A 26740-nucleotide genomic window follows, 5' to 3' on the forward strand; every position below is an offset into this window, starting at 1 on the left:
TATGTACCGCTCGCTCTCTGCCGCGTACTATATAAAGAGACCTTATTTGCCTGAGGAAAGACAGAGATTCATCATGATGACAGATGCCAACAAAGAGCCGAACCGAGCCCTAGCCTCCCCCCCCCCCCCCTCTTCTCCTTCCCCCAGCCATGTGTTCAAGGGCCTTTTCATCATTCTGTCTGCTCGTTCTCCTACGACTTTATTTCACCAGGCAGCGCATCAAGTCAGCTCACCCCAAGGTAAAGCTTAATGATCACATCAGTTGTCAGAATGTTTTGCTCGTTCTAACCTCATCAATTCTGCAATTTAGATATCACAAGTTCGACATCAAATCTCCTGGTCCAGATCGCCCTACAAGTTTTTCACCGGATACTTCGTCCGCAACCACTCCCCCTTCTTCAAAATAAAGAACGGCACAGGGATCATCGCCACGGCGATAAAAGCAAGCAGGCTGTTCCCCCAGCCCAGACCCAGCTTGGCATACATCTGCAGCCCACAGAGAGGCAGGACGGCACCGGCGATGGAACGGATGACAGTGTTCGATGCGAGGGCGGAGGCAGCGTAGATTGTGAATGCGTCGACGAGATACCTGCGATGAGTGTACATCAGCTCATGTACAAGGAAGGAAAGTGTAAGGCAAAAGAAAGGGATTGCTTACATCTGCAGCGCCATGAAAATAATGATATTCCCAACTCCAATCACCGCCGTTCCGATGATGGGCGCAATCCAGTGCACACGGTACTCCGCCGTCCAGCCATAAATAAAAAACCCCACGGGAAGCAGGATTGCCCCTATGGGCAGCTGCTGTAGGCGATACTCAGGCTTCATTCCCTTCCCCTCCCTGGTCGACATCTTCTTGAGATACCTATCCGAAGTGATTGAGAATAGCGCGAGTCCACCCATGGAGCCGACGCCCAGGCCGAGGTAGACCAAACCCGCGTCCTGGGTGCTGAAGCCGTAGGAGCCCTCAAAAACCTCAGTTATGGAGGTGAACATGAGGTAGAGGTAGCCGTACACGACGGCCATGTAGACGGCGAACAGCGAGACAATCGGCGTGCGCAGGAGCAGCTTCATGGGGCGGACGATGCCGCGGCCAAAGTAATCCCTGGGGCTCAGGCCGACGTCGAGCTTAGACCGCAGCATCTCGTTGCCAGTCTCCCTGCGCAGCCTGGCGGCCCTGCGCTGCAGAATGACTGGCGCGTACGTCTCGCGCATAAACAGGAACATGAGGACCGTGACGAAGCCCGCGATGATGACAAGGACCCAGAACACCCACCGCCAGCCCTTGGCAGCTGCTAGGAAACCGCCCGCCACGGGGCCGATGATGGGGCCTAGCAGGGGGCCGACACTGAAGCCGGCCATGGCGGCGGCGCGCTTCTCCTGGCGGATCATGTCGGCAATGGACCCGCCGCCGTTGGTGAGCGGACAGGACCCGAAGATGCCGCACAGGAAGCGAAAGGCGATGAGGGCGTTCAGGCTGGGTGCGACAGCACATGCGACGAGGAAGACGGTGAAGAAGACGTTGCAGACATGGTACACAGGCGTGCGGCCGTAGATCTCGGACATGGGCGCGATGATCAGCGGGCCGAAGGCAAAGCCTAGCACGTAGACGGACACAACGAAGGCGGCAAGCTCGTCGCTGTCCGCCTTGAAGTCGGCCATGAGCTCAGGAACGCCGGGGGCGAAGATGGAGGAGGCTAGGGGTGTCACGAAGGTGAGCATGGAGATGATGACACAGTTGACCACCTTGCGCCAGGTAGGCCAGTTGTACGGGTTCGAAGGGTCGGTATCGGACTCCCACCAGACGATATTGGGATCGTCTTGTGCCTCGTCGCCCTCGGCGCCGCCTGGCGCCACCCCGCCTTTCTCAAGGTCGTCGTCGACGTCGGCGGCGGCGGCACTCTTATGAGACGCACGACTTCTACTCCTTGAGAGAGCAAGACTCCGTTGGTCGGCAATAGAGCGCTGCCTCTTCAGTTCACCCCGCTCGTCGAGGACATACCCAACATTGGACGGGATGTCTGCATCGTGGCCTTCTGCGTATGCAGTCTCGATCTTCTCCTCGAGGTCAGGGTCTGCGTTGACGCCGTCGTCGAGATGTCTGTCGGTGTCTGTCTCTGTGGTGCTCTCAGCGACCTGGTGGTCCGCCACGGTGCTGTTCTCATGGTCGTGGTGATGGTGCTGCTGCTGCTCGTCCTCGACAGCCGCCATTGAGAGCTAGGACTGCCCTCGAAACTGTGTTATTGTGGTTAGCCATCATAGCTAGTAGAGCGATGAGCAATGATTGACGACTTCAGAGTTCGTTGAAAGATTATGAGAGGTTGTCGGGCAGGTTCTTGAGAAGTAGGCAGAACTGTCGTGTGTACTTGGTAGCTTCAAGTAGACGTTGATGTGCTTACAGGTAAAAGTACTCGCTGTATTTCCACAGCCACAGGAGGCAGGTCTCTTTGAAGAACCCACCGGTGCAATTGCTACCCCCCGAGAAGTTAATTCTCAGTAGTGAGACCTTTTCTCACGGGCCTAGTGTAACCCTTGCTTTCACCGTTCGAGAACTCTGGCTGGTTTCCGTCTACAACATTCTTTTCCGCAGAAGGTTTCAAAAAGCATCTAGATTGGTTCCTCCTCCGAATTCAAAGACGCAAAGATGAACAGCAGGGCAGTTATAGTCCAAGCAACCAGGACTTTCCGTGGCAACGCGACGGGAAGGGCAAACAGACCGAAACCCGGAGCGGAGGAAGGTGCGAATACGAATGAAGAATAGCGACTCACACCACGCTGCACTACACCACATCAGCTGGTCGGCACCTGATCTGCCTGACCTTGCTTACTTATTGCGAGGCAAGCTCGTTCTTGAAGGAGTAGAGGAAAAAGGGGGGGGGGGGGAGAATTGGTGCTGACCAAGGCATCTCGTCCGCTCTTTAATTCGTCGGACCAATATAAAATTCAGAACTCGATGTTGGTAGTCATGTTGTGCTACCAGTCATTCCCAGAGCCGACGAGCAGTGCTGCGTGTCAGACAGTGACAGTACGACGGTTCCTTCACCTCGTTCTCCCCCTTACGCTAGGATTGTTATGGAAGAGGCGCCTTAATTAAGCAGCTTGTGGAGGAATGAGGGGGTTTCCCCAATCCCTGACTGCTTCTCCATCCCATCACACGCCTTCGCACTAGATGCGTCTGAGTACAGTCAGTAGTGTGCAAATAGTACCTAAGTCCTGTGGCGTTGAGATGGATAATTAATTAGCTCGAGCGACGTGAGATACGGACTCGTGCGAATATCATACGAGAAGGATATACTTCCAGCCTTTTTCTGAGTGTTATTTCAGACAAGTTTGACAGGCGTGAACTACGATATCTGACGAAGGGCCGTAGACAAAAACCAAGACAGGCAATAGACAAGCAACAGAAAAGGAAGGCCTGCATGCTTGAGGAGGGGCTGGGAAGAGAGCAAGGGCTCGAGTACATGGCTACAGACTACATTAGGTGAAGGTAGAAGGGAAATTTTCTCCCGTGTCCCCTCAATTTCATGGCAAGAAAGAAGTTTTAGCACTGTCCAAAGACCGGGAGGAAGAGACACTTGCGTCTAAATTCTATTTCGTGAGACCCAAACACTTCTCTCCACACTGAAATTCATATTGCCTAGTAGCTCTGGCGCACAGAAAGTAGGCTAGGAGGGCAGGGAGGGAGGCAGGGAACGGAGCCATGCATCCTCTTCGGGCAAAGACGGAGCGAGCCACAATCTCAGACCTAGAGAGCCGAGGTTTTCCAGAGAAAACAGAAACTTGTCCTTGTTCCCCTGCCTATTACTGAACCTCTCCCAGTAAACTCTTTTCGAGAAATGTCTACATTCTTTCATGTTCACTTTTATTTCATGTTATGAGCTTCCACACGGACTTATTTCAACTTCACCATACGCCTGACAAAATGAGGAGGGATGACGACCAAGCACTCGTGCCGAGGGACTCCTTCCCGACCCGAGGACAAGCAAGGCATTCTCTGAAGAGCATCTTTGGCTCTACTCATCAGTCTACAAAGGAAAACGCGGTGACTTTGTCAAGATTGATGCTGATTGAAATCTACAAGTTCTACCTGTCGGGGGTTGACAAAGATGTTCCATGAGGAAACACGGAGATCAAACTTCTTTTCCTTAGAAATGCAGCCATACGCATATTTCGCTCTCTTTTTACCTATCCTTGGTCGTCTACAGCACACACGTACAAGGGCTTGGGCTTAGTTGTCCAGCGAACCGATACCCAGGTGCTCGGTGTCGGCCTTGACAATGCGCAGCGTGTTGGTGTTGCCCATGCCGCCCTTCCAGCCCTGGACGACCACGACGGTGTCATTCTTGGACAGGACGTTGAGCTCCAGCGCCTTGGAGACACCCCACTTGATCCGCCGGTCCACGTCCTCCTGCCAGTTCACCTTGGAGAAGTCGGGCTTGTCCTCGGGGAAGTGGAAGGGATACACTCCACGATAAAGGTGACCATATCGCGAGGCTGAGGCATTTCGGGTCACCATGAAGATGGGGCACACGGGGCGGTACTTGGACAGCAAGCGGGCCGAGTCGCCAGAGGTGGAGAGCACGATGATGCCGCCGGCGTTCAGGTCAAGGGATGCGCGGACGGCCGACATGGCACACGACTCGACCACGCTGATGGGCCGCTGGATAAGTGTGCAGAGCTCCTCGAAGTGGGAGACGTAAGGGATGGTGTTCTCGGCCTTCAGGCAGGCTATTGTGAAGGTGTTTCGTCAGCTAACATCATCTTCTAGGTTTGGGGCCCCTTTTCTTTCTGTCCTCTCGCCAGTGCAGCAACTTACCCTCGCTCATCTCGTGGACGGCCTCGTTGGGGTAGGAGCCCTTGGCGGTCTCGCCAGACAACATGACACAGTCTGCGCCGTCAGTGACGGCGTTGCCGACGTCGCTAATCTCGGCACGGGTGGGCCTGGGGTTCTTGATCATGCTCTCGAGCATCTGGGTGGCGCAGATGACGGGCTTGCCAGCCATGTTGCACATGGCGATCATCTTCTTCTGGGCAGCGAACACCTCGGCGGCAGGGATCTCGATACCCAGGTCACCACGGGCCACCATGACACCGTCGGTCTCCTTCAGGATCTCGGGGAAGTTGTTCAGACCTTGCCGGTTCTCGATCTTGGCAATGATCTGGATATGCTTGCCGTCCTCGCCGAGGACCTCACGAATGGCCTTGATGTCCTCACCGCGGCGGATGAAGGAAGCGAAGACCATGTCCACGTTGTTCTTGACGCCAAACCTCAGGTCCTTCTTATCCTTCTCGGACAGGGCGGGAAGGTCGACGTCGGTGTTGGGCAGGTTGACACCCTTTCTCGACGAGATGAAACCATTGTTCTTGGCGCGGACGCGGATCGTCTTGTCATCAACGACGTTCAGGACCTCAAAGGCCAGGATACCGTCGTCGACGTAGATGATGCGGCCCTTCTCGATCACCTTGGTGATGTTCTTGTAGTCGACGTACATGTTCTCAGTATCACAAGCAGTCTTGTACTTCTCGTCGGTGGTGATGTTCAGCTCGGTACCGGCCGAAAGGGGGAGGTCGACATCGCCCGTGGTGTTTCCAGTGCGGATTTCCTTTTGTCACAAATTCAGCATTCTATTTTTCTCTTCTTTTTTTTCTTCTTTTTCTTTTTTCTTTCTGTTGCGGCGGGTTTACATACGGGACCCTTGGTGTCCAGGGCAATGGCAACCTGACGGCCAGCCTGGGCCTTCTCGGCGGCGCGGGCATTGTCGATAACGGACTGGTGGTATGAGTACTCGCCCTGAAGACATGCGTTAGCTGGTACAGTATCACTTCACAAGCCTCGGTATTTCGGACATACGTGGGAGAAGTTCCTGTGGGCGTCGACGGTCAGCTTTGGTGTTCCTTTCGGAAAATATAGGTCTCGGGATTACTTACATGCGGACGACGTTCAGGCCGGCATTGCGGAGCTTGTTCATGGCCTCGACAGAGTTGGTCTTGGGGCCAATTGTGCAGATCTGTCCAAATTCTTCGATCAGCTACTGGAATCTGGTGGAATTGTCCGACTCTCGTTGCAGGGCGTCTTACAATGGAGGTTCGGCGGAGGTTCTTGGTAGGCTGATAGGCAGTGTCGAGCTGGGCAAGCCAGTCAATCCTACCTCCGAGGGAGAGGTGGTCGAGAGCGGTGGCAGCCATTTCTTCGTTTCAGGGAATGAAGGTAGGTCGGAGGGTGGTACTGGTATTGGTTTTGTCAGACTAGAGGTGTCGAGAGAGAAGACAAAGAGAGCTTCGCGATCGCAGAAAAGGTATGGCTAACGCTGGAGGTCGGGGGATTTTGAGGTAGGTTCGGGGAGTTCTGGGAGGGCCAAGGCTGTGTGTGGCGCAAGACCTCTTATGTAACAAGTCAGTTGATGTTTCGGCGATAATCCGAGGGTAGTGAGAGGAGTCGCGGCGCGGACAACAGGAGAAAAAAAAAGAAGGGGTGAGTGGTGGGTTATGAGGTGTTGTTATATTCGGGCGAGAAAAAAAGCTAGAAAGGGTAGCGTTGAGATTCATCCGGTCGGGGATGCCACAGATGCGGCCACCGTCACACCACCCGATCATTCTTGCACCCTGCTATTTTTAATAGTTGCAGGATCTGCACATGCAGTCTGCACATGCAGTTTGATGTGTCTTTTTTTCCCTCTTCCGTCATCCAAAGGGGAAGCTGGTGGAGAGAAATTGACTTTCGCCTACCTGTGGAAACAATCTGGCTCTTGGCAGAATCTGATGGAGCTGCTTGGCTGTGTTGTGTGTTGTGTTGTTGAGGATCCAGACAAGGTGGGATGGGAAAAGGAAGGGGAGGAAAGGAAAAGAAGAAAAAAGTCGCTCAGATGTTACGCCTGCTGCTAGGCTGGTTCCAGGCCTTTGGGTATTGCGGCTTGCTGGTGCTGCGGTACTGCTGCTGCTGTAGGACAAGGACCAGCTTTCTCAACATTGCCCGCACCCCACGACCCCTCCTTCTCAAAAAATGCAAAGATATGCAGGGATCAGAGCCCATCCAAAAACAAGGGAAACAGGCACTCGGCTGACCTGGCCACTCGATTACCCACGCCCCTCATCTCTCGATAATGATAATAAAAAGCGTCATTAGGTAAGCGGCGGAACCCGCGCTGTGCCGGCCGCATCGCAGCGTGCCCTGCCACAGCACACCCTGAGCTCCCAAGCCTGCCAAGCACACCGGTGAGCCAGGATGCAAGCGGCTAGGTTCAACCGCGACGAGTCAAACTTGTCTCGTGCCACGCAGCAATCATTCCACAACAACCACCCACCTTAGTTGATACTCAAATACATTCCTAACGATCTGCCCTGTCTGCGTCAACGTCAACGTCCTGGGTCCTGCGTCCCGCTACTGCCTTTTTCTTTACTCCCAAGTCCCACTCGAGAAACTATCAGGATGGTGGTAAGTTGCAACTCTGCTTTGATCCCGCCTTTGAAGCCCCGACCCACATCCGACCCTCTTCTTCTCTGCTCCCCCTCGTCGCCGTCCATGCCATCGTCACATGCACATACCAGGCGTGCGTCATGGGAGGCTAAACATCTCGCTCTCCTGTCTACAGCTCCTCGATTTGCTGACATTGGGGCTGTGGTCGAAGCTCGGAAAACTCGTCCACTACACCGTTGACGCGGTTCTCAGTATGGTTTCTCCTGACCCCCCTCCCCTCCCCGGGTCCCCTCCGGCCGACGACGATAGGGAAAAGCAGCCCTGCCTAACAAGTCTTGTCCAACAGTCTCAACTATTCTCGCCGGCATGCGCCGCTCGACCGGCCTGACGTGAGTACACGACCCTCCGCAAACACACACACACACACACACTACCCAAAGAAATCCGAGATGATTTTTGGGTATCGGTTGGTGGTCTGCCAGGGAACAAGGAAAGCGTTGCTGCAGACTCTCTTGATTGCCTTGACGATCTAGCAAACTAACACCGACCCCACGCTGGGGATCTCCCAGGCCCAGCCTCAAGTCCGAGAAGATAGGCGGTGACAACACGGAAGTCCAGAAGTGGGTGGGCCGCTATCTTGGGGTTGGCGAAAGCGTTCTCGATGTGGCCATCACCACTGCCGGTGGGAGTGGATGGTTCGAGCGGACGAGGTAGGGTGACTCCTCCGATGACGATGAGTGAGCCGACGTGCTGTGGAAAGTATTGAGCATCAGGAGTGGGAAACACCCTTATCGGGGCAGTCTGCAATGCCAGACAGCGACGATGAGGAGCCTCGAAGTGTACGTTGGTCGCAACGGGCTTCACGAGGCCCACTGGGATTGGATCAGGCGAATTAGGCTGCTTTATCGGATCAGGGACGGCGTTCCGGATTGCATTATAGCAGAACTTCCACATGTTGGATGTTCTTGCAAAGCCACTTCTCATCTCGTTTGTAATGGAATTCAAGGTCATCTCGCACTGCATTACTTTGCTATGACCAAAAGTAAAACTGTACACCGGTAGGGTATATTCACACCCAAACTCCTCATAAAGTCCCCCAAATTTGGAGTGAAAGACCTGCTGCTATGCTTGAAATCCCTAATCTCATACCCTCGACGCCCACAGAATCTGATGTGTATACCCAATAGCACATCGCAAGAACACAGAGTCTGCGATAATAACTAACTCCTCATGGTGCCGGGCTGCTCCACCAGAAACTCATGCGGCACCTCATTCTCGCTGTCCTCCCTTTCAAATGACGAGCCGCGGCCAGCAGCTACGGCGCCCTGATGCTCCTCATCACGAGACTGCTCATTCACGTTGTGCTCCTCGTCGTGCGTCGCCAACAGCTCAGGTGGGACCTCGTTGTCACTTTCAACGGACTCGTCCCCGTGGTTATTCGGCAGATCAAGCAGCTGTTCGGAGGGGAGCATGGTACTCCCGCCACTGACGGTGTGAAATGAGTTGTGGCTCCCTGTGGTAGTGCCAGAATCCACCCTAGCAACGTTCCCAGCTCCCGGGACCGCACTGGGGGCCTCATCCACCGCAACACCAGCAGCCGTGAGCATCTCGCGGTTCATCCTCGCGGCCTCTCTAAACGCCTCCAGCTCGGCACCGATCGCCGCAATGAGCAGATTCCACCCTTTCTCTTCGGCGGCACCAAGCCGCTGCTCGAGGCTGACAATTACGGCGTTGATCTTATCATACTGAAGCTTCAGTCTCTCAGCGGGTGTGAGTTCGCGCTCTTTGCCCTTGCCTTGGATGTCGAGCTCCGAACCAGGGCGATCATCTCTCGGTGACATTTGCCTGCGGAGGTCGGCCTCAAAATCCAGCACGAGGTTGACGACTTCATTCCAGACCTCGCCGCCTGCCTCGAGGGCGACGCGCTCAATATCGACTTCTGCTTTGCGTTTCTCCAGGATGTCAACCTCAGCCTCCCACCATTCGCGGGCCATATCCATTGTGCGCCGTTCTGGGCGCAAGCGCATAAACTCCACACCACCCGGTGAGGAAGGCTGATCTGCAGCTTTGGTATTTTCGGCCAATGCTTCCACGTCCAGTGGCCTCACAGGAGGTCGAGTCAAGAAGCCTTTGACCGTGTCTTCTGCTTCTTTCAAAGCATTTTTGTACCCGCTCAGCCCGGCCTCTCGCCGGTTTCTCACGTCGTCTAATCTACCCTCTAGGTGCCGCCTACGGCTTTTCAGCGCGGCAAGCCTCTCTTCCAGCTCGTCAATTTCGGTGCTAACGCCTCTGTGTTCATTCTCGAGGTCTTCAATTTCCCTCCCGAGTGGCTCTTCCTCGTCCGTCTCCAGAGCATTGAGCTCGTCCGCAATCCCGTCCCTCCTCGTGGTCAGATTTCGCAACCTCGCGAGTGCCTGCTTCCGGATGGAGAGGGCAGCAAGGAGCGAGGCATCCTCTTCGGCTTTTAAGTTTGCAAGCTCGGCCATGCTGCGCGCAATGCCCTTGCGTGCGCCGGTTATTCCAAGCCTTTTCTGTCTTGGTTGTCGGACAGGAATGACCTCGCCACCAGGTCCAGCGCGGGCGACAGGCTCAAGAAACGTAACTGATCGTCCCGGGTGGCGCGATGAGACCATTGAGGCGGCGCCCATCCCTGTAGGCGTGACACTTCCTGCATCGCTGAAACTTGCAGTATCCGGGGACTTCGCACCTTGTTCCCTTGCCAGCCGATCACCATCATTGCTGGCACCCGCCAGGCTTCCCTCCTGCACCTGTAAAAACCGCTGCACTTCCGCGACAACGGCTCTCTCCCGTCTTGCCAGGCTGCGCCAGACAGAGTTGCGATCAAAGGCTACAGCCTTCTCGCCGCGATCATGTGTCGATCGATTCTCCCCCCTGTCCCACATCACGCTGCTGATTGCCCGTCTCGCAGACCCTGGGAGCCAGGACGCCGCAAGCCCGGTGGTGCTGTCTTCATCGTCCTCATATTGATCATAACCACGCTGCTGCTCTTCATCGCGAGACAGGACCCTGGATACAGCGATCGGTGGTGGTGGGCCGGAAAACAACACTCGCTCGCCAGCGGGGCGCGTCTTGGAGGCCGAGCCGAGGGATGAGTTGGAGGGGCGTCTGTTCAGCGCGCCGGTAGGCTTGCGGTTGCTAGAGAATTTCGACGAGGGAGCATTATACGGCGGGGAGTTGGGGTCGCGAAATTCGGAGGGTAGAAGACCGTCCTCGGCGCGGGGGGATAGTTCGTCTAGGTCGTACTCGCTGCTGTGGTCGTGTAGGGTCGCATACCGCGATGTATCGTTGTAGGTGGGGAGGATGGAGGAGTTGTCGTTGCCATTCTTGGCAAGGGAGAGCTGTGGGAGAAAGGAGGATCTTGTAGCCATGGTAGCTTTGCTATCGTGATACAAACGCGAGATCGAAGATGTCTGCGCGCTGCAAACACCAGAGATGTCCGTCTGGTGTTCTTGTCTGCACCTCTGGACCAGGCAGCAGGATGGGATTTGGCATAGATTTGGTGGGGGCTGGACGAGCTGGATTCATCTGCTGTGATCTTGCATCACAAAAGTCACAAGAGAGCAAGCAAGACTTTCTGATAGGCGCAGTCGTGGAGGGAGGGTTTGTCAAAGTCGAGTGTTAGTTGATGGTCACAAGTTGACTTTCTGCAAGTTGGCATGTGAGTGAGTGACGACAGGTTCCAGGGTCTGGTGTGGTGGTGGGCAGGGTCCACCTCACCAGAGCTCAGCGGGTCAGTCGACCATACAGGGGTGGCCCTTGGCCATGTGCTTGCCAATATATGTTCTATGCTGTGGTAGTACAGCATATTATAGAAAGATCAAGAGACTCACCTATCCTGGTGTAGGTGCTATAGCATCCATCCTTTGGAAGAAGAACTCCAGCAAGAATGCACTTAAAACAATACAAAAATCTAGCTATCGAAATATGACCCGTGATCATCAATATGATATTATTTGACGAGATGCTTTATGCTATGAGGGCTACTACGAAACAGTAACTGATTGACTACACCTTTAGAGAAATGTAGAGTGTCACACCGACCTTGACTACCCTGGTTCTGACAATACTTGCCAAGAATTACCACTTGTCCTGCAAATTCTGCGGAGTACTCGAGTATGCTATGGAGTGGCTGAAGTTTTCCTGGACCTTCTTTACTTCCTGTTGCTCAAGGAGCTCAAAAGAGTCCAGTCACAGGAAAACCAGGCTCCCACTCGGCATGTACAGACAAATAAGTGTATATTCTGTGAGAGAATCATAACAACCTTCATCTAGTATGTCTCGCCATCTCTACTTGTTGCCGTCTATCCCCATTGGTAGTTGTATAAAGACTTGAAACAGCTGGGAATGGCTACATCATCAAGATCTGGCCTCCATCACACCTAATATCCTCTCCTGTGATGTACACACCAGCCCTGCTGGCCAGGAGGATAACTGCGCCCATGATCTCCTCGGGCTGCCCCATACGCCCCATTGGGTGCCTGTGAAACCACTGAGATTTGTGCCAGTCCAGACCAGCTCCTTCATTGAGGATAGTATCCATATAGCCCGGGCTGATTGTGTTCACTCGGATGCCATGAACCCCCCACTCTGCCGCCAGCGAGTCCTTCATAGCCAGTACGCCCGCCTTGGACACATTGTAGCTGACCTGCGGCTGCGGCCAGTTGGGCCGGTGCGCCGAGATGCTAGCCGTCAAGATGATGCTGCCCCTGGTGCCCTGCTCGATCATCCTGCTCGCCGCCGCCCGCGCGCAGATGAACGACCCATTGAGGTTAATATCCAAAATGACGCGGAATTGTTCGGCCGTTGTGTCGATGGCGTGCATGGTGCTGACCACTCCCGCAAAGCACACCATCACGTCCACGGATCCGAGCTCCGCCGCTGCCTCCCGCACTGCTTCATTGACTCTCGCCTCGTCCGTGACGTTGACTCTCATGAAGCGCACATTGGCCTCGGGAAACCCTTCTCTCAGAAGCTGTGCCTTGGCAGCTCCCTCGGTCTCGTCGAGGTCGAAGATGGCTAGGCCGCGAGCGCCGTGCTCGAGCAGCACTTGGCAGGCTGTGAAGCCCAGGTCGCCAGTCCCGCCCGTCACTATGGCGTTGCCGGTGACGCTGAAGCGTTCCAGAACCCGGGCCTTGGGATCCGCATGCGAGAGGGGTGGTAGTGGTCCCGAGAGGCTACCTGGTGAGCCATCACCGAGTGTAATCTTAGGAATAGTCCTCGACGCGAGTTGCGAGCGTTCCGTTGTCATGATGTTAGAGTAAGTGGTTGGAATCTGTGGCAAGCGATTGACCAGAGGTGAAAGTTACGCATGTATAACAGCTTGTACGCAAGATGCTTCTCGAGTAAAGAAAGTGGGCATGTCAGAGCTCCACCAGAACCGATGATCCTAAGCCGACGTGTGTTGTTCAAAGCTGGCCCCGGTTACGGCGCTGGGCATTGCGGAGGCGGCATTAACAACCCTACGTAAATTCCTCCGCGGGGTAACTTACCTGCGTGTATAGTGGCGTGTTGAATCTACTCCAATTGTTGATAGCATGTATAGCCCGTTCATTTTCCCTGATATACCTCTTTGTTTCTCCTGCACTTTGTATTCTGGCCGTAGCTTGGCGTTATGGTGGTATAAAGATGTTGAGAGCTGCATACTTACTCCATCTTTCCGTTTTCTATAGTTTTTGATTATGATGGGCAACTGGTCTGGTCATGTAAGTGAATTCAGAGTCGTCATGTGCAGCATGGCGGCTGTTGCTCATTAGGAAGCTGTCGGTGTCTCTAGAAGTCTCTGTAGATATTTGATTTTAAAATTCATGACAAATTCAGAAATATCCTTAGATCTCATAGCTGCCCAGGTGTGATCTATCAAGCAGAAGTATAATTGTGACCATGCAGACAGACTACTTGCTGAGAGAAAGAAGGGAGTATGGCACTTGTAGAGCTAAATGTTCCGCGATCTAAGAGGAGTAAAGAGGATGAAAAGGTTGAACTCAAAGAATATATTCGAACACCATCATTAGACGTGGCCCATTATCTATCATGACTTTATCCAACTCTATCAGCTGCGTCATCAGAAACCCAATCAAACGTTGCAAACCACAAGACAGCAAGTACTAGAAAAGCAAATGGTAAGAGCAAAATACTTAAACAGAGCCAAATTTCAAACCAAAAAATCTAAGTAGTTGCACAACTTGAAACCTGAAAAAAGAAAAAGGACATCGGAGCAAAACTAGAACTGCATCGTTCAACCAGCAAAAGCAAAAGCAAAGCAAAGACCAGATCATAAGCAAAACAGAATCAGAAAGGAGCAGGCGTTGTTTTATCTAAACCGTTGTGTTGTTTGGGCCGTAGAACAGATTTGAAAATTGTTTGGAAGAGATATGTGCTGAAGTATCTCTGTTAGACTAATGCATAAAACCGCAGAGAAATGGCAAGGTAATGAAACTTACTCGGGATGGGATATGCAAGTCATCCATAGGCAAGAAATTATAGACATTATGTACTAGTTTGTAGTGTATGTCCAAGAATGATAAAGGAATGTCTGTACGACAGTAAGCATTTGCAAGAGGTGTGGCGACGTTGTACAGGTTCGAATCATTACACACCTTTGGACCAGCCATGCTCGGGAAGAAGACAGTATATGGCGATAGTGTTGTGTAAGTATCCGGTATCTGGTGAACGAAAGAGATGGGTGACGAAGCCAACAGACTACTCCATTCGTGCCAAGAACGTGACCAATGTGTGCGATACGGGGCCTTTAAAGAATGTGAACAGTTGAATGGTTGCCCTCGGGGCTGGAAGGAGAAAAGCACAAAAGGAAAAGCTGAGCCTGGCTCAGGTATCGAGGCGTGATCTGGAAGCCTGGGCCGAGACTGGTTCAAGCGAACGGTTGACGGATTGAAATGAAAGCGAAAGAACAAAGCGAGTGATGAGTGGAACGGCCTTGATCGTGTGTCTCCATATAGAGTCAAAGTCGACCACAAAGAGGTGCATTGGAAAGAGTGTGTTGGTTCGATGAGGAAGCCAGGATGCAAGAAGCGAGCGTTGAAATTATCAAAACGGGGATGAATATGAGTATTAGATGTCCGTAAAACCGGGGTGAAGTGATGTGGTTCAAAAGAAGCAGAAAGAAAAATCATCGTGATTAACGAAACGAATGGGTGTCAAGTGAGCGTGATCTATCTTCAGCAATTGAAGATGAGTGGAGTGAAACGCGACAGTGTGGTTGAAAGAACGTAGCGGCCCAAGAATAGACCCAAAGCAGGCGTAGTGAGTGTCTTGCAAAACAAACGATTGAAGCAGAGAAAGAGCGAGTTTGCACAGGCAAGTCCACTGAGAATAACTGCCGAAGGGGACTGTTCAAAGGAAAGAATGTGGAGTCAGCTACAGGCTGATTCTGTGTCGAAGACAAATGAATGGCAGAAATCTCAGAGGCTTTAGTAACGAGCGTGTATAAACGAGTGACGGAAGATTAGAAATTATGAAGAAAAAAAGAAAGGAAAAAGAAAGAGAGACAAAAGAAGGCAGAACACTGAATGTGCTTCACCTCGGATGGTGGACAAATGTTCGGAAATTTTTGTAAAGATCGTGAAGGAAAGAACGACGGTGGATTCAAACATTATCGTAAAAATGTGAGCTGGGATGGGTTTCTGTACGGGTAAACGAGTGGGTGGACTGGGTGACATGGAGTTCGAAACGATGGTTGTAATGATCGACCAAGAAATTAAATATTAAGGAAAGGTATTCGCCAAGATGGATGCAGATATAAAAAAACAGGGTCTGAAAAGAGCAATAAAATATCGCGAATTAAAGAAAGAAGAAGGGTCAGATAATTATTTTGTATGTACCATGATTGTCAACATGGTAGTTGATGAATGGCGGAGTCTTCATGGGCCACCTAGTAGCGACGAGGAGGTGGGAATGATCTCCAACCGAGAAAATGAGAGGACATGAATCAGAGATTCATTGCTTGCAGAGTCGGTGAACGAAGGCGACAGAACGAATGAACCGGAATTAGCGCCACGAGCGAGAGGATAGGATCACATTTAAGTGGTCAAAATGGGCCAGTAGTTTTTTCCAATGTGGTGTGGGAAATGAGTGACACTGGGTGGGAACCACCGTTGCTCGACTGGTGGGAAAGATAGTAGAACTAAGCGATAGACGATGTCGAGATCTACCATCATACAGAAGGTCGAAAACGAGGGACTAGCGATGCTGATATCTGCTATCGCTCCGAGAACGAGCGTGAGCAACGAAGGGTGCTTGAACCCGCCATTATGAGGAAAACGAGTGCCAGTGAGTCGTGCTGATGCTGTATCCGACCGTTGCTCCTAAACGAGAGATGGGAGCTAATTGGAAGGATCTGAGCTACTGTTGAAGGAAAGAGATGTGAGCGCTGAAGACGAGACGAAAGATGGGTACTAAGCTGCCACATGAGGGACATTATATACTAATTCAACCGACTGCAGTAGGGCAGTGTCGGTGGTGACCAACTTCAGGCGACCACGATGAGTAGCCATACCAACTCACCTGCACTGTCGCATAGCAGAGGGTTGAAACGTACGCAACCGGGTCCCCTGAAGGACTGCCTAACAAGCGTTTCTGAGCAATGGTGCAATCAGCCAGCCATGGGTGACCTTTCTAGGCTGGACAGGCATGCATTGCGCTTGAACGATCTGGGGACCAAGCTGTGAACAGCTGCGCTGGCCCGCCTGGGTCTGCACATGGTAGCGAACGCTCAGAGGCCAGAAGTCGGACCTTCATACCCTCGACGAACAGCCAGTGAGCGATGCAGAATCCGGATGCAGCCGGGGGTTTCGGTGCTCAGGTGGGCCGTCAGCCGGGCATCGGGAGACCCATTACGCGGCCGGTCGCCCCCCCCCCCGGATGGGACCCCGGTCCAGGGGCCGAAACATTTTTGGACGGTTTCAAGCCGGCAGTAAGGCCTGAACTGAGGATTACAAGCAGCATGTCTCGTCCAATGGAAGCGATACAGTCATCCAAGAGCAGCGGTCAAGCAGGATTCTTGTTGGGTTTTGCCTTGCCTCAGACTTTCCTTCAGATTCGCCCAAGGCCCATAGTCATCGTCACTCGAATGACTGACAATGCATGAGACACCATGTTGACGACTAGTATCAGTCAGCAATTGCACTATATGCTCACGATAGTTTCAGTCTCCCTGCACTCAACGGTGCTCCGACGAGGACAACAACGAGCGAGAGCGATGCCGCCTAGCGCTCTGTCTGCTCTAGGACTAGTTTGCTTTCAAAACATTATTACGAGGCTGATAGGCTCTATATAAATGTAGAACCTAACGTAGATCAAGTGCACCGCCGCCCTGAAAGCTTGATCGATTTGCAAAAATTGTTTCAAACACTATATAGCTGATCAACTCAAACTGAATCTGGGCTACTGTACGTCCTACATACCTCCTGATTATGACTTCGAGACATTTGCTGGAACTCTACAGCTGCTACTCACCGCCTCTCAGCAATGGTGTATATTACAACATTGTTTTCGGCATCGTTTTGCTTGGCGGTTTCGGGGACGATGATAGCCGAGGCAATAATTTGAGCTGCACCATGGGAAAGATTTCAAATAATTACCCAGAACCTTCAATTATTTCTCATGCTTCTGCCTCTTTGCCCCGCCCATTCTGCAAAGATCTCAAAATTCACTGCTACCTAGGTATCACCGGTGCTGACTGGCTGTTTATCTCGTACCACTTTAGCAAAAATCGATCATGAAAGTCAAGCCAGCGGCGCTTGCTAGGTTGACAAGCCAAGTGCAACGCAATCAATAATGCGGGCAAGATTTTCAACGGCGGTAATAGCTTAAGGGTTCGAGTCCATCTTATCCAACGCAAACGAACGATTGTGAAGCTATTGGGAGGCTGAATACTGTTAGACTGCTATTGATCTGTCGGTGGATGTATGAGGGTGTGTTCCAGCCCAACTGATCACTGCGTAGCACAAGCTGAACACAACATTCACAGAATGCCTCGTGAATATAAAAAGGCGAGTAGTTCTGTCTTTCACAGTATGATTGAGTAAAAATCAAGTACCACGCCATCAAATTTTTGAGAATCTCTTCAAAATGTATACCAGTTTCAATCAACTGTTGCGTGCTTTGCTGCTTGCCATCCTGGCCTTCGACTTGCCTGGATCTCTCGCGGTGCCACTCGAAAGGGAATTGATTGAAAGGGACACTTGTAAGAATTTTGTCTTCTCGTTTTCGAGACCTTTGAAAATTTCTTGCTGACCACCATATCAGGCACGGATCTGACTTCCCTTGTGCCCCTGGGCCTCGCTGTGCGGCAGACAGGTACAACAACTCCGACTACGACCATCGGTAACCTGCTGGGCCAGGACACGCCTTGCATCCCAACCACAGTCGACACCTCTTCACTCAAGGCCGTCATCTCTGCCCTGGCTGAGGCTCACCCTTCGCGTATCAAGGCTCGCAACTTCTGGGGCACCTGGGTGGGCAAGGCCCTCAAGGGTGCGTGGAGTGACATCAAGTCGGAAATCATCACCATCGCAGTTGAGGATATTGCGGAGTGGACTGGCGTCGGGGAGTGGGTAGAATTGGTGCTCCAAGGCTGGAAACTTGTCACCAGTCTAGATAAGAAAAACGTCACTGTCACAAGTCCTGACGGCACGATTACCAAGATGTATGTGATTCGGAAGCCGATAGTTGAGAAAGACCCGCCTTGTGGAGGTTACACGCACAGGATGTGCGATTGAGAACTAGCGGTTATATATAGTTCGTGGGTAAAAGGACAATATGGTTCATAGTGACGAGTTCGTCGGCGTGTAAGTAGGGGAAAGCCTAGGTCACCTGAATTCGAAACCAGTTCTCTGTGTGATACGATAGCTTATCGTGCAACTGTCTTTACGTAATTATGAATAAGAGCGAAGAGGCTAAAGAGGAATGTGACATTGAAGAAAAGAAAGGTTAAGACAACCAACAGGTGGCCAAGGATACCTAGAGTTTCATCTTGAGTATCACCGTCCAGGTCTTCTTTCGTACACCCTCTCAGCGCAAGGAAGAACGATTCATGATATGCAGTAAAATTTCTATAACACTGTTAAGATGCTTGTTATCACCAGCCACTTAAAACTTCGCAATGTGAGCAGTGACCTCTAAGAATAGAAGTATCGGGCCGTTTATCACCCTGTCTCCCTTCTTGAGGTAGAATTAAACTCCAGACGAACGGACGGAGGATTCAGATAGGTCCCTATGCTACCTATAACACCTCTGCCATGTAATGTTCCTGCAATGTCCACACACAACCGGGCGATTCCTGCCCAACAAAATGCTCCACAGTCGTCCACCCCCGCAATTTTGAGTTCCCCGCCGCCCGCGTGATAAAGTCGGTCTGGCAAAATGCTACGACGCGAGCTCTAGCGTAGCTTGAGAGAGCTGGAAGCCCTAGATCTTCTCCAGATTGCGTGTAACGGGTACTCGCGGTTGGGGGTGGACCAACATCCCGCAAAGAGGGGTCGTCTGCTAACGACCCACACAAGACGTTGGATAGGTGGCTGGCCGACTTTGCCATTGGATCATGGTATTGCAATACCAACAGGCTCTCATGCAGCGCAGCGGCAATGGAGTGCAGCTTTAACAGTTGGTGGCGGGAAATCTGTGACAAGATAGTGTGCATATAAACCTGAGGGGATGTCACCATGTTAAAAATCCCCGAGACAGGTGCAATGGCCTTGTTTCTTAATTCTGTTGACAGAAGTCTTGCAAACATGGCTGAAGCAGAGTCTCAGAAAGTTGAAAATATGGAGGAACCAGGTCTAACTGAGAAGCCAATAATAGATCATGTCGAGCCGGTGACGGCTGACTGGCGAGTTGAGGCTGCTGTCAAGACTCGTTGGCATTCTATCAGATCAAACCCTAAGATCATTGTCATAGCTCTATTCGCGTCGTAAGCATACTCATCCCCTCCCCTCTTCCCCAGGAGAGCATTATTTCCAACTGACGACGTCGAGATCAGCTTTGGAGGTTTCGAATATGGTTATCAGCAGGGCGTGTTGTCCCAATCCTTCGTTGCCACCCGTTTCACCGAGAATTTTCCCTCAGTCGTTCAATCCTCAGCATCCGAGGGTTGGTTGACATCTGTACTCCAGCTTGGTGGTATTTTGGGGTCCCTTTCCGCCGGCCTACTCGGTGAGATGTTCTCGAGAAAATATACCATGCTCAGCGCTTGTTGTTGGACGATTCTCGGTAGCTATCTCTACGTCGGAGCCCACGCCGGACACCCTCAACTACTCTACGCAGGACGATTCTTCACAGGCATCGGCGTCGGCCTATATAGCGGCGTTGGACCGCTTTACAACGCGGAAATCTCGGCTCCTGAGACAAGAGGCTTTATTGTCAGCTTCTACCAATTCACCACCATATTAGGCATCATGTTGAGTTTCTGGATTGGATATGTATGATCATTGCATTTCTTTTGCCTGTTGTGTGTCTTTGAGGATGATTCCTCTTAATGTATCACACAGAACCTTGGGTTTTGTAATGCTAATCGGATGCCTTCAGGGAAGCAACTACATCGGTGGAACTGGCGAGGGACAGTCAGATTTGGCTTGGAGGCTACCATCCATTATCCAGGGCATTCCTTCGATTCTTCTGGCCCTGGGTATCTGGTGGATGCCATTCTCTCCGCGGTGGCTTGTCAAAGTCGGAAAATACGAGAAGGCCAAGGAGACTCTAGCATGGCTCCGTAAGAGATCGATCGAGGATCCGCTCGTCGAGGCCGAGTTCCTCGAAATTAGGGCCGAGGCCTTATTCGAGCAGCGCGTGTTCGAGAAGAACTTTCCCAAATTGGCAGCCAAGGTTGGTCCTCCTCAACATTACGTCCGTCGAGAACTCGATCTGAACAATTGTACAGGAGAAGCAAAGCATATTTATCCGCGAGCTTGCCGGATATGTCCCTCTATTTCGATCGCGGGACAACCTGAAGCGAACTGCCACCGCATGGCTGGTCATGTTCTGGCAACAGTGGAGCGGTATAGACTCGAGTACGCCAAGATTGCGCACTTGCCAAAGAAACTTCTGAGCTGACGATGCTTGCAGTCATTTACTACGCGTCGAGTGTGTTTCAAAGCTATGGCTTCTCAGAAGGCACGACTGCTGAGCTGGCTACTGGTGTCACCGGCTCTGTGTTTATGGCGAGCACAATCCCAGGAATGGTATGTCCCATGGTGTTGACCGGTCTGAAATGGCGTGTCGTTTCGTACTGACGTACTCAAAGCTCCTCATCGATCGGCTCGGACGTAAAACGATGCTCCTTACTGGGTCCACCATTATGTTCGTTACTATGATCAGCGTCGGGGTGATAGTCGCCAAGTTTCGCCACGACTGGGCTAACCACACTGATGCGGGTATGTCCTTTTCACTCCAGACGAGATAGCTTCTGAGCTTTTCTGCTAACCAAAGTATCTCGGTCAGGTTGGGCCGCAATTGTACTCATCTGGATCTACGTAAGTGCACCACCTTACCGATTTAGACCGATGTCAGTATATTGACTTTGTGATGTAGACAGCTGGCTTTGGCTATGGATGGGGTCCTGCCTCATGGGTATGTCATCTTTCCACCGCACCAATGGGTGTGCAAAATTTTAGACTACTTTCTGAACTAACTCCTGGTTAGACGCTCGTATCCGAGATCTTCCCTCTGTCCATAAGAGCGCGAGGTGCCTCCATAGGGGCGTCGAGTAATTGGGTCAACAACTTCGCCATCGCTCTGTTCGTGCCTTCCATGTTCGCTTCCTGGGCGTGGGGCACATACATTTTCTTCGCAGTATTCCTTGTGGGCGGATTTGTAAGTTGTCTCTATCCTTGTTCGTTGCATTGGAAGTGATGATATCAGACACTGACGATGAAGTCAACTTCTAGCTTTGGGTCTGGCTTGTTCTGCCCGAGACCAAAAATGCTACGCTTGAAGACATGGACCGTGTTTTCAAGAGCTATACTGGTGCAGAGGATGCCGCCATGCTAGCGGAAGCGCAACGGGATGTTGGCCTCCTTGATTTCCTGAGCCGCGGTCTGAACCCAGATGAGCTTGTCGAGAAGGCTTAAATGCTTTGAGGATTCAACAATTATGATAAAATGGAGGCCTTGTGTACCGGAAAATGGTCTGGAAGAGAAACTGCGCCGGTGGTCTCTGGGACGACCAGAAGTGAGAAGCAGATATTGTGACTAGTTTCTCATCCGAAACAGAAGCAATCAGAACGAGAACCAATATTCCTTCGACCGTACCCATTTCTGTCATCTTTGAGCCCGTCTTACACCCGTTTTAAAGATTGGTGGGGCAAGGTACAAAGCTCACGTAGTATCAGTGTAGGGCTAAGTCACAATGCAGAAGACGATACTGCTAGTCAGTAAAATCACAAGCTGCTGGAATTTTTTAAGTGTCACGTTGTGGTCTTTTGCACGGTTCCTGACAATTTCGTCTCCCAATAAGACCATGTTTATATTCCAGAACGCCAACCCCTTCATCGATTAGGATACACGAAAATAACCAAATGATGAACATCAATGAGTCGTCAACAAGTGCGCATGTCCATTTTTTGCATCACCATCCTGCCAAGCCTGTTCCTAGCTCTGATCATGGCCCGGACCGAGAGTCTCAAACGAAAGCTTGAAAAACTGTACCCTCGACTTCCTAGTCAACACCGGTGCCAATCATGTAACGACTGCTACACACTGTCATCTGACATATCCGAAACTAGGTAAAGCTCAGGAGACTCTTCCGCAGTCCCCTTCTTCCCCACAAAGATCCCTGCCTTACTCGCTTCCTTCTTCGCGGCCTTTTGCGCTTTTCTCTCCGCCTTCTCAGCCTTTTTGTCGGCTCTTGACCAGGAGGACTTTGGACCAACTAGTGCTCGGCCTGGATGCATTATGGCGAGTACGAGGAAGCAGATCATCATCGGAAAGGCATCCAATACGTAGCTGTATGCTTCATGGAAAGGCACTGGGTTCGAGGAAGGTGACAAGCCACCACCAAATTCAGCAATTCGGTAGAAGATTCGAAGCTGTTTTCGTGCGTCAGAAAGTAAACCTTGCGTACAGAAAGATGGATACTTACCGAAATAAGGCTCAGAACGGCGTACAGAGCATATAGTAGGCCCTTCCAGCCCCTTTTCGGAAGGTCGGCATTGTTCTCAAGACCGTTCAGCCAGATCGATGCCGAAGATGATTCAAGTTGGCGTTCTTGGCGATGGAACATAATCATCAGGGATAGAAAACCCAGGATGAAGAGTTCCTGTAGGGCAATTCCAGCCATGTAGATATGCAGACCGGTCTGAGCCAAGCTTGAGCCTGGACTCGTCATGGTGCCTCCAACTCCCTGGACCAGAAAGGTCAAGATATCGGCCCACACAAACCACTTACTCATACCAGTAGCTCGAAAGGGGCCGATCTTCTTTGCGGGCAGGAAGTAATACACCATTCTCGCAAATGTCATGTAGACAAAGCCGTTGATCCACAGCGGCGCTAAAAGGAAGAGCAAGGTGTGAGCCAGCGCGTATCCGCTGCTCTGCTGATCGTGCGCTCCAAGGGCACCGGTAACAAAGGCAGCCGTCTCCCACAGGCCTGCCATGATGAGGACCCAGGCATAGCGCTTCTTGAAAGTGATGGCCTCGGTCACGTGTGCCAGTGTCAATAGGCCGAACAAGACCGAGAAGGCGACGGCGGCGCTGAATGAAGGATCGAAGTTGTAATTGGAATTGCAAGCAGTGATCGGAACATTGCCGTATTTGCCTGGGACTGCTGTCGTGCAGCTCGCCATAGAGGCGTCGGACGTGGACGTTGGAGTGGTTGTGGTGGCTGTAGAGGTCGCCATGCTTCCAAGTGCTGTTATGTGAATTCGTCACACCTGGGAAAGCTGTAGTCACGAGTGATTATGTAGATATTAGAAGAAACTGAAGTGATAATTCTCCGATTGTCAACGCCATGAAATGGTTTCCGAATGAGAAGTTCTGAGCTGTTTATATAGTATCAGCTAGCCTTCGAAGTCCCAGCAACACTCAGCTCGCCTGTCCCTGGGTAGTGGCTGAGGCTGAATCCTCTTGATTTATCGTGCTAATAACTAGCGAGCTAAACAATCACTTGAGGTTGCGGCTTTTGCTTATGTGACTGGGGCGCAGTCAAGGCTGACTTTGTATCTTTCACAGAATACGGTAAGAATTTGGCGAAGGAACCAATCAGCGTCAGTCTCACCGGGATCTGTTGACTATACTCTCCGAGTCCTATTGAACCACTAACACTGCATTTCTGGGGAGCGGAAAATCCTACAAAGTCGCCATCGGGTTTTTGGGGTCTAAAATTCCATACATAAGTAGTACTTCATGTAATCACCCCTCGTGAGCCGTAGCGCTGCCATTTGAAACTCGACACTCAGGCGAAGCGAATGGTTCCAAGCACGGTTTGGGCAAGACCCAGCCAATCCGCCGCTCAATGCAAACCTATGATACCTAAAGAGAAACAGGAGACAATACTTCAATACAGAATAGAGACCCGAGGCTATATGTGAGTGTTACTAGTCAAGGGAAGGATTTGGAAGTGATTGCCTCGACCCCTCGATGTCAGCATAACTACGCGGGCAAGGGGTTCACAATCGACATAATGTTCCTTCAGCTCAGTCAGTCAACCTTATCCCTCCGGACTGTTGAAGTAATGATCAGACCCTTGAGAGCATGATCTAAGGTTGATGTAAGATCCTCTCGATATGATTATTGTCTCGATCTTGTCCCGCTCGTCTCTTGTACGTTTCGGGCGGTTCTCAAAGCCATATCTTGTTGATTTGACCTCGCTTCTGTGATTTGACTGCCATTCTTCTCGTTGATTTGTTTCTCCCCCTAATATCTCGTCTACTTTACATTCGCTTCTTCACATAATCCGCTGCAGAATAAGCATCGCGCTCGCTGCACTTACTGTGAGCTCTCAAGCCCAGCAGTGGACACCGAGGTCAAACATATGGCTCTCATGCTATAAGTGGGTTCAAAATCGATGAGAACATCACAGTAAATCCCTCTTCATTTGCACTGAACAATACAAGAACGTCATCATATCTCATGCCATGAATCACATTGTAATTGATTTGCTTTGCAACTGCATTCTCAATGGCATGCATGTGCTATTTGTGGGAAAGTAAGCAATAGGTAACATCAGAGCTGCTTTCGCTTAATTCGCAATGCTTCACACTGCAGAAGTCGGTTCAAGATATCGAGGTGGTATTGACGGCACGTGGCAGTTACTATGAGTATCAGATCGCCCGGACTTGCTAGTGCTGTCCTCAAGACCTCCACATCAGGATTTCGGCCTGCCAAGGTCCGCTGCGTCTGCTTTGGTGAGGCCGCCTCTCCGTCCACGCGTCACAGGATAATTCCCTCCAATGATGCTGGTCCATCCTCACAAAGACTTTCCATTTCAGGCAAGCAGAGCGGAAAACTTTCACAAAGAGTATAGAGCTATCAACACAAAGAGATTGTAAAATGGCCTAACGTTCTTCAAGACTTGAAATTATATTTGACCCCTGTTGCAGCTTGAAAAAGTTCGTCCAATCCTTCATCTCTCCAAATTGTAATTGAATCGCTTTGAAAGTCACGGAACCTCGTCCTTGCCCTTTCAAGAGCACCTACTGGCAGGAGCAGGTTTTTTGTTCACGATGTCTCCGATCAACAATTTTCTCAAGATTGCCATCATAACGATCTCCTGTGGTCGTACCCTGGCTGATACAATTCCGACATATGGACAGTGCGGCGGCGAAGGATTCACTTCAACCGGCGATTGTGCGTCTGGCTCCTACTGCCAGTCCGAGAATGCTTATTATTGTACGCACGACTTCGAAATGAGTATGCTGTCTCCGCCTGTTGACTGTTCGATCATGTAGATCAATGCATCCCAGGAACTGCAACGACCGCTGCGTCCTCAGTGGCCACGACACCAGCATCAACTTCAGCTACCACAACACTAGCTGTAACGACTCATTCCAGTACTTCAACTTCAACACAATCTCCAACGTCGACAAGTAGTAAAGCTGCGACTTCCACCGGGGGAACACGATATCTAGTTGTATTCGGAGATTCATACTCAACGACGGAGTTTTATATCCAGGGAGGCTATCCTTCCGCATCCGACCCCATCGGCTTGCCTGCACTGCCTGGTGACACGACGAGCGGGGGTCTGAACTGGGTCGGCCTCGTCACCAGCGAGCTGAACACAAGCCTCGTATTGACCTATGACTGGGCATACTATGGTGCTGATACTTCCAACGAGATCATCAACACTGGGGTCACCACCGACTTCATTGCGCAGGTTGGAGAGTTCGAAGAATACCTGGTTCCTGCACCCTCAGAGGCGGAATGGACAGCTGACAACACTCTCGTTGCTGTTTGGATGGGTATCAACGACGTTGGCGAGTGCTTCTGGGAATCTTCTGTGTATGCAACTTGCCCTATCGATGAGGTGATGGACACGTACTTTGGCCTTCTCGAGGATCTATACAACGATGGAGTCCGCGACTTTGTTCTCTTGATGATTCCTCGTAAGTATTCCGATCTTTTTCTTTTTCTTTTCGTCTCAGCCCTGAGCTGACATCTAAAATAGCATTTTACAAAGCTCCAATATTTGCGGACTACACAACGTCTGAGTTGGAAAGTCTCATTGACAACATTCAGACGTACAATGAGGCCCTGGAGACCAACCTCGCTACCTTCAAGTCCAGCTACAGTGGTGTCACAGGACAGGTCTTCAACACTTCAGATTCTTTCTGGACGGTGATTGATGATCCCACGGCTTATGGCGCTGCGGATGCGACTTGCGAGAACACGGACGGAACGAGCTGCGTCTGGTATGATGACTACCATCCAGGGCAAGCAATTCAGAAGCTTGTTGCAGAAGCGCTCGTAGACGCTGTGGGGTCGAGCTACTTTTGATTGTACGGGTGGCGACCTGTATATATCACTGTGTAAATAGCAGTTGCTTGACGCTCGGGGGGGGGGGGGGGGACTGTGCCCTTTGCGGAGAAGCTTTTTCTAACATCTTGAAAACAATTCGTCGTTCCTTTGGAGTATATACTTTGCAATAGCATTTTCACTTGTAGATAGAAATCACTTCATGGAACATTTGATCAAATAGTCATATCTGAAATTCGGTCATCGACCTGCAAGGTTTTCCTACCTACTGGGTATTTAAGTATCTTGCAGATCTTTCATTCTTAACCTCCGTCTGAAATCTATGAAAATAAAAGAAAATAAAATAACGTCATTTCTGTCATGAAATGGTTGGCAGTAGAAGGGAA

General features: G+C 51.2%; 9 protein-coding genes across 9 annotated transcripts; 4 read left to right on the forward strand and 5 right to left on the reverse strand.

The window, feature by feature from the left end:
- Nucleotides 1-351: 351 nt before the first annotated feature.
- On the reverse strand, nt 352-2260 carry M406DRAFT_62224 (uncharacterized protein; the record flags this gene model as incomplete). The annotated part of the gene is made up of 3 exons (XM_040924765.1): nt 352-589; nt 659-2075; nt 2203-2260. 3 exons carry the CDS (start codon nt 2258-2260, stop codon nt 352-354), a joined length of 1713 nt encoding a protein of 570 aa, XP_040775619.1.
- Nucleotides 2261-4043: 1783 nt separating this feature from the next.
- On the reverse strand, nt 4044-6784 carry M406DRAFT_291806 (uncharacterized protein). The gene is made up of 7 exons (XM_040918991.1): nt 6727-6784; nt 6079-6381; nt 5929-6008; nt 5852-5864; nt 5690-5791; nt 4817-5603; nt 4044-4728 (listed from the first exon to the last, which is right to left on the reverse strand). The coding sequence occupies exons 2-7, from the start codon at nt 6184-6186 to the stop codon at nt 4229-4231; spliced, it is 1590 nt and encodes a 529-aa protein (XP_040775620.1). The 5' UTR covers nt 6187-6381; nt 6727-6784; the 3' UTR covers nt 4044-4228.
- A 563-nt stretch (nt 6785-7347) lies between these two features.
- On the forward strand, nt 7348-8432 carry M406DRAFT_356618 (DUF1748-domain-containing protein). The gene is made up of 4 exons (XM_040923489.1): nt 7348-7432; nt 7590-7665; nt 7761-7803; nt 7984-8432. The coding sequence occupies exons 1-4, from the start codon at nt 7427-7429 to the stop codon at nt 8126-8128; spliced, it is 270 nt and encodes an 89-aa protein (XP_040775621.1). The 5' UTR covers nt 7348-7426; the 3' UTR covers nt 8129-8432.
- A 202-nt stretch (nt 8433-8634) lies between these two features.
- On the reverse strand, nt 8635-11024 carry M406DRAFT_291812 (uncharacterized protein; the record flags this gene model as incomplete). The annotated part of the gene is made up of 2 exons (XM_040918992.1): nt 8905-11024; nt 8635-8835 (listed from the first exon to the last, which is right to left on the reverse strand). Exons 1-2 carry the CDS (start codon nt 10801-10803, stop codon nt 8635-8637), a joined length of 2100 nt encoding a protein of 699 aa, XP_040775622.1. The 5' UTR covers nt 10804-11024.
- Nucleotides 11025-11783: 759 nt separating this feature from the next.
- M406DRAFT_259599 (NAD(P)-binding protein) lies at nt 11784-12683 on the reverse strand (the record flags this gene model as incomplete). The annotated part of the gene is made up of 1 exon (XM_040917306.1): nt 11784-12683. The coding sequence occupies one exon, from the start codon at nt 12681-12683 to the stop codon at nt 11784-11786; it is 900 nt and encodes a 299-aa protein (XP_040775623.1).
- A 4838-nt stretch (nt 12684-17521) lies between these two features.
- M406DRAFT_70810 (uncharacterized protein) lies at nt 17522-18574 on the forward strand (the record flags this gene model as incomplete). The annotated part of the gene is made up of 4 exons (XM_040925375.1): nt 17522-17636; nt 17699-18098; nt 18223-18240; nt 18538-18574. The coding sequence occupies 4 exons, from the start codon at nt 17522-17524 to the stop codon at nt 18572-18574; spliced, it is 570 nt and encodes a 189-aa protein (XP_040775624.1).
- Nucleotides 18575-19182: 608 nt separating this feature from the next.
- On the forward strand, nt 19183-21516 carry M406DRAFT_340224 (general substrate transporter; the record flags this gene model as incomplete). The annotated part of the gene is made up of 11 exons (XM_040921533.1): nt 19183-19206; nt 19291-19361; nt 19431-19869; nt 19976-20272; nt 20331-20457; nt 20513-20628; nt 20691-20820; nt 20888-20919; nt 20978-21016; nt 21089-21259; nt 21334-21516. 11 exons carry the CDS (start codon nt 19183-19185, stop codon nt 21514-21516), a joined length of 1629 nt encoding a protein of 542 aa, XP_040775625.1.
- A 782-nt stretch (nt 21517-22298) lies between these two features.
- Nucleotides 22299-23221, reverse strand: M406DRAFT_222371 (uncharacterized protein; the record flags this gene model as incomplete). Its single annotated transcript, XM_040915617.1, has 2 exons — nt 22299-22472; nt 22526-23221. Coding segments are annotated over 2 exons (870 nt in total), but the record flags the coding sequence as incomplete, so codon positions are not given.
- Nucleotides 23222-25105: 1884 nt separating this feature from the next.
- M406DRAFT_70807 (carbohydrate-binding module family 1) lies at nt 25106-26375 on the forward strand (the record flags this gene model as incomplete). The annotated part of the gene is made up of 3 exons (XM_040925374.1): nt 25106-25271; nt 25511-25984; nt 26047-26375. 3 exons carry the CDS (start codon nt 25106-25108, stop codon nt 26373-26375), a joined length of 969 nt encoding a protein of 322 aa, XP_040775627.1.
- Between the last annotated feature and the right edge of the window lie 365 nt (nt 26376-26740).

The sequence above is a fragment of the Cryphonectria parasitica genome, assembly GCF_011745365.1.
Source record: "Cryphonectria parasitica EP155 unplaced genomic scaffold M406scaffold_5, whole genome shotgun sequence".
NCBI lineage: Eukaryota > Fungi > Ascomycota > Sordariomycetes > Diaporthales > Cryphonectriaceae > Cryphonectria > Cryphonectria parasitica.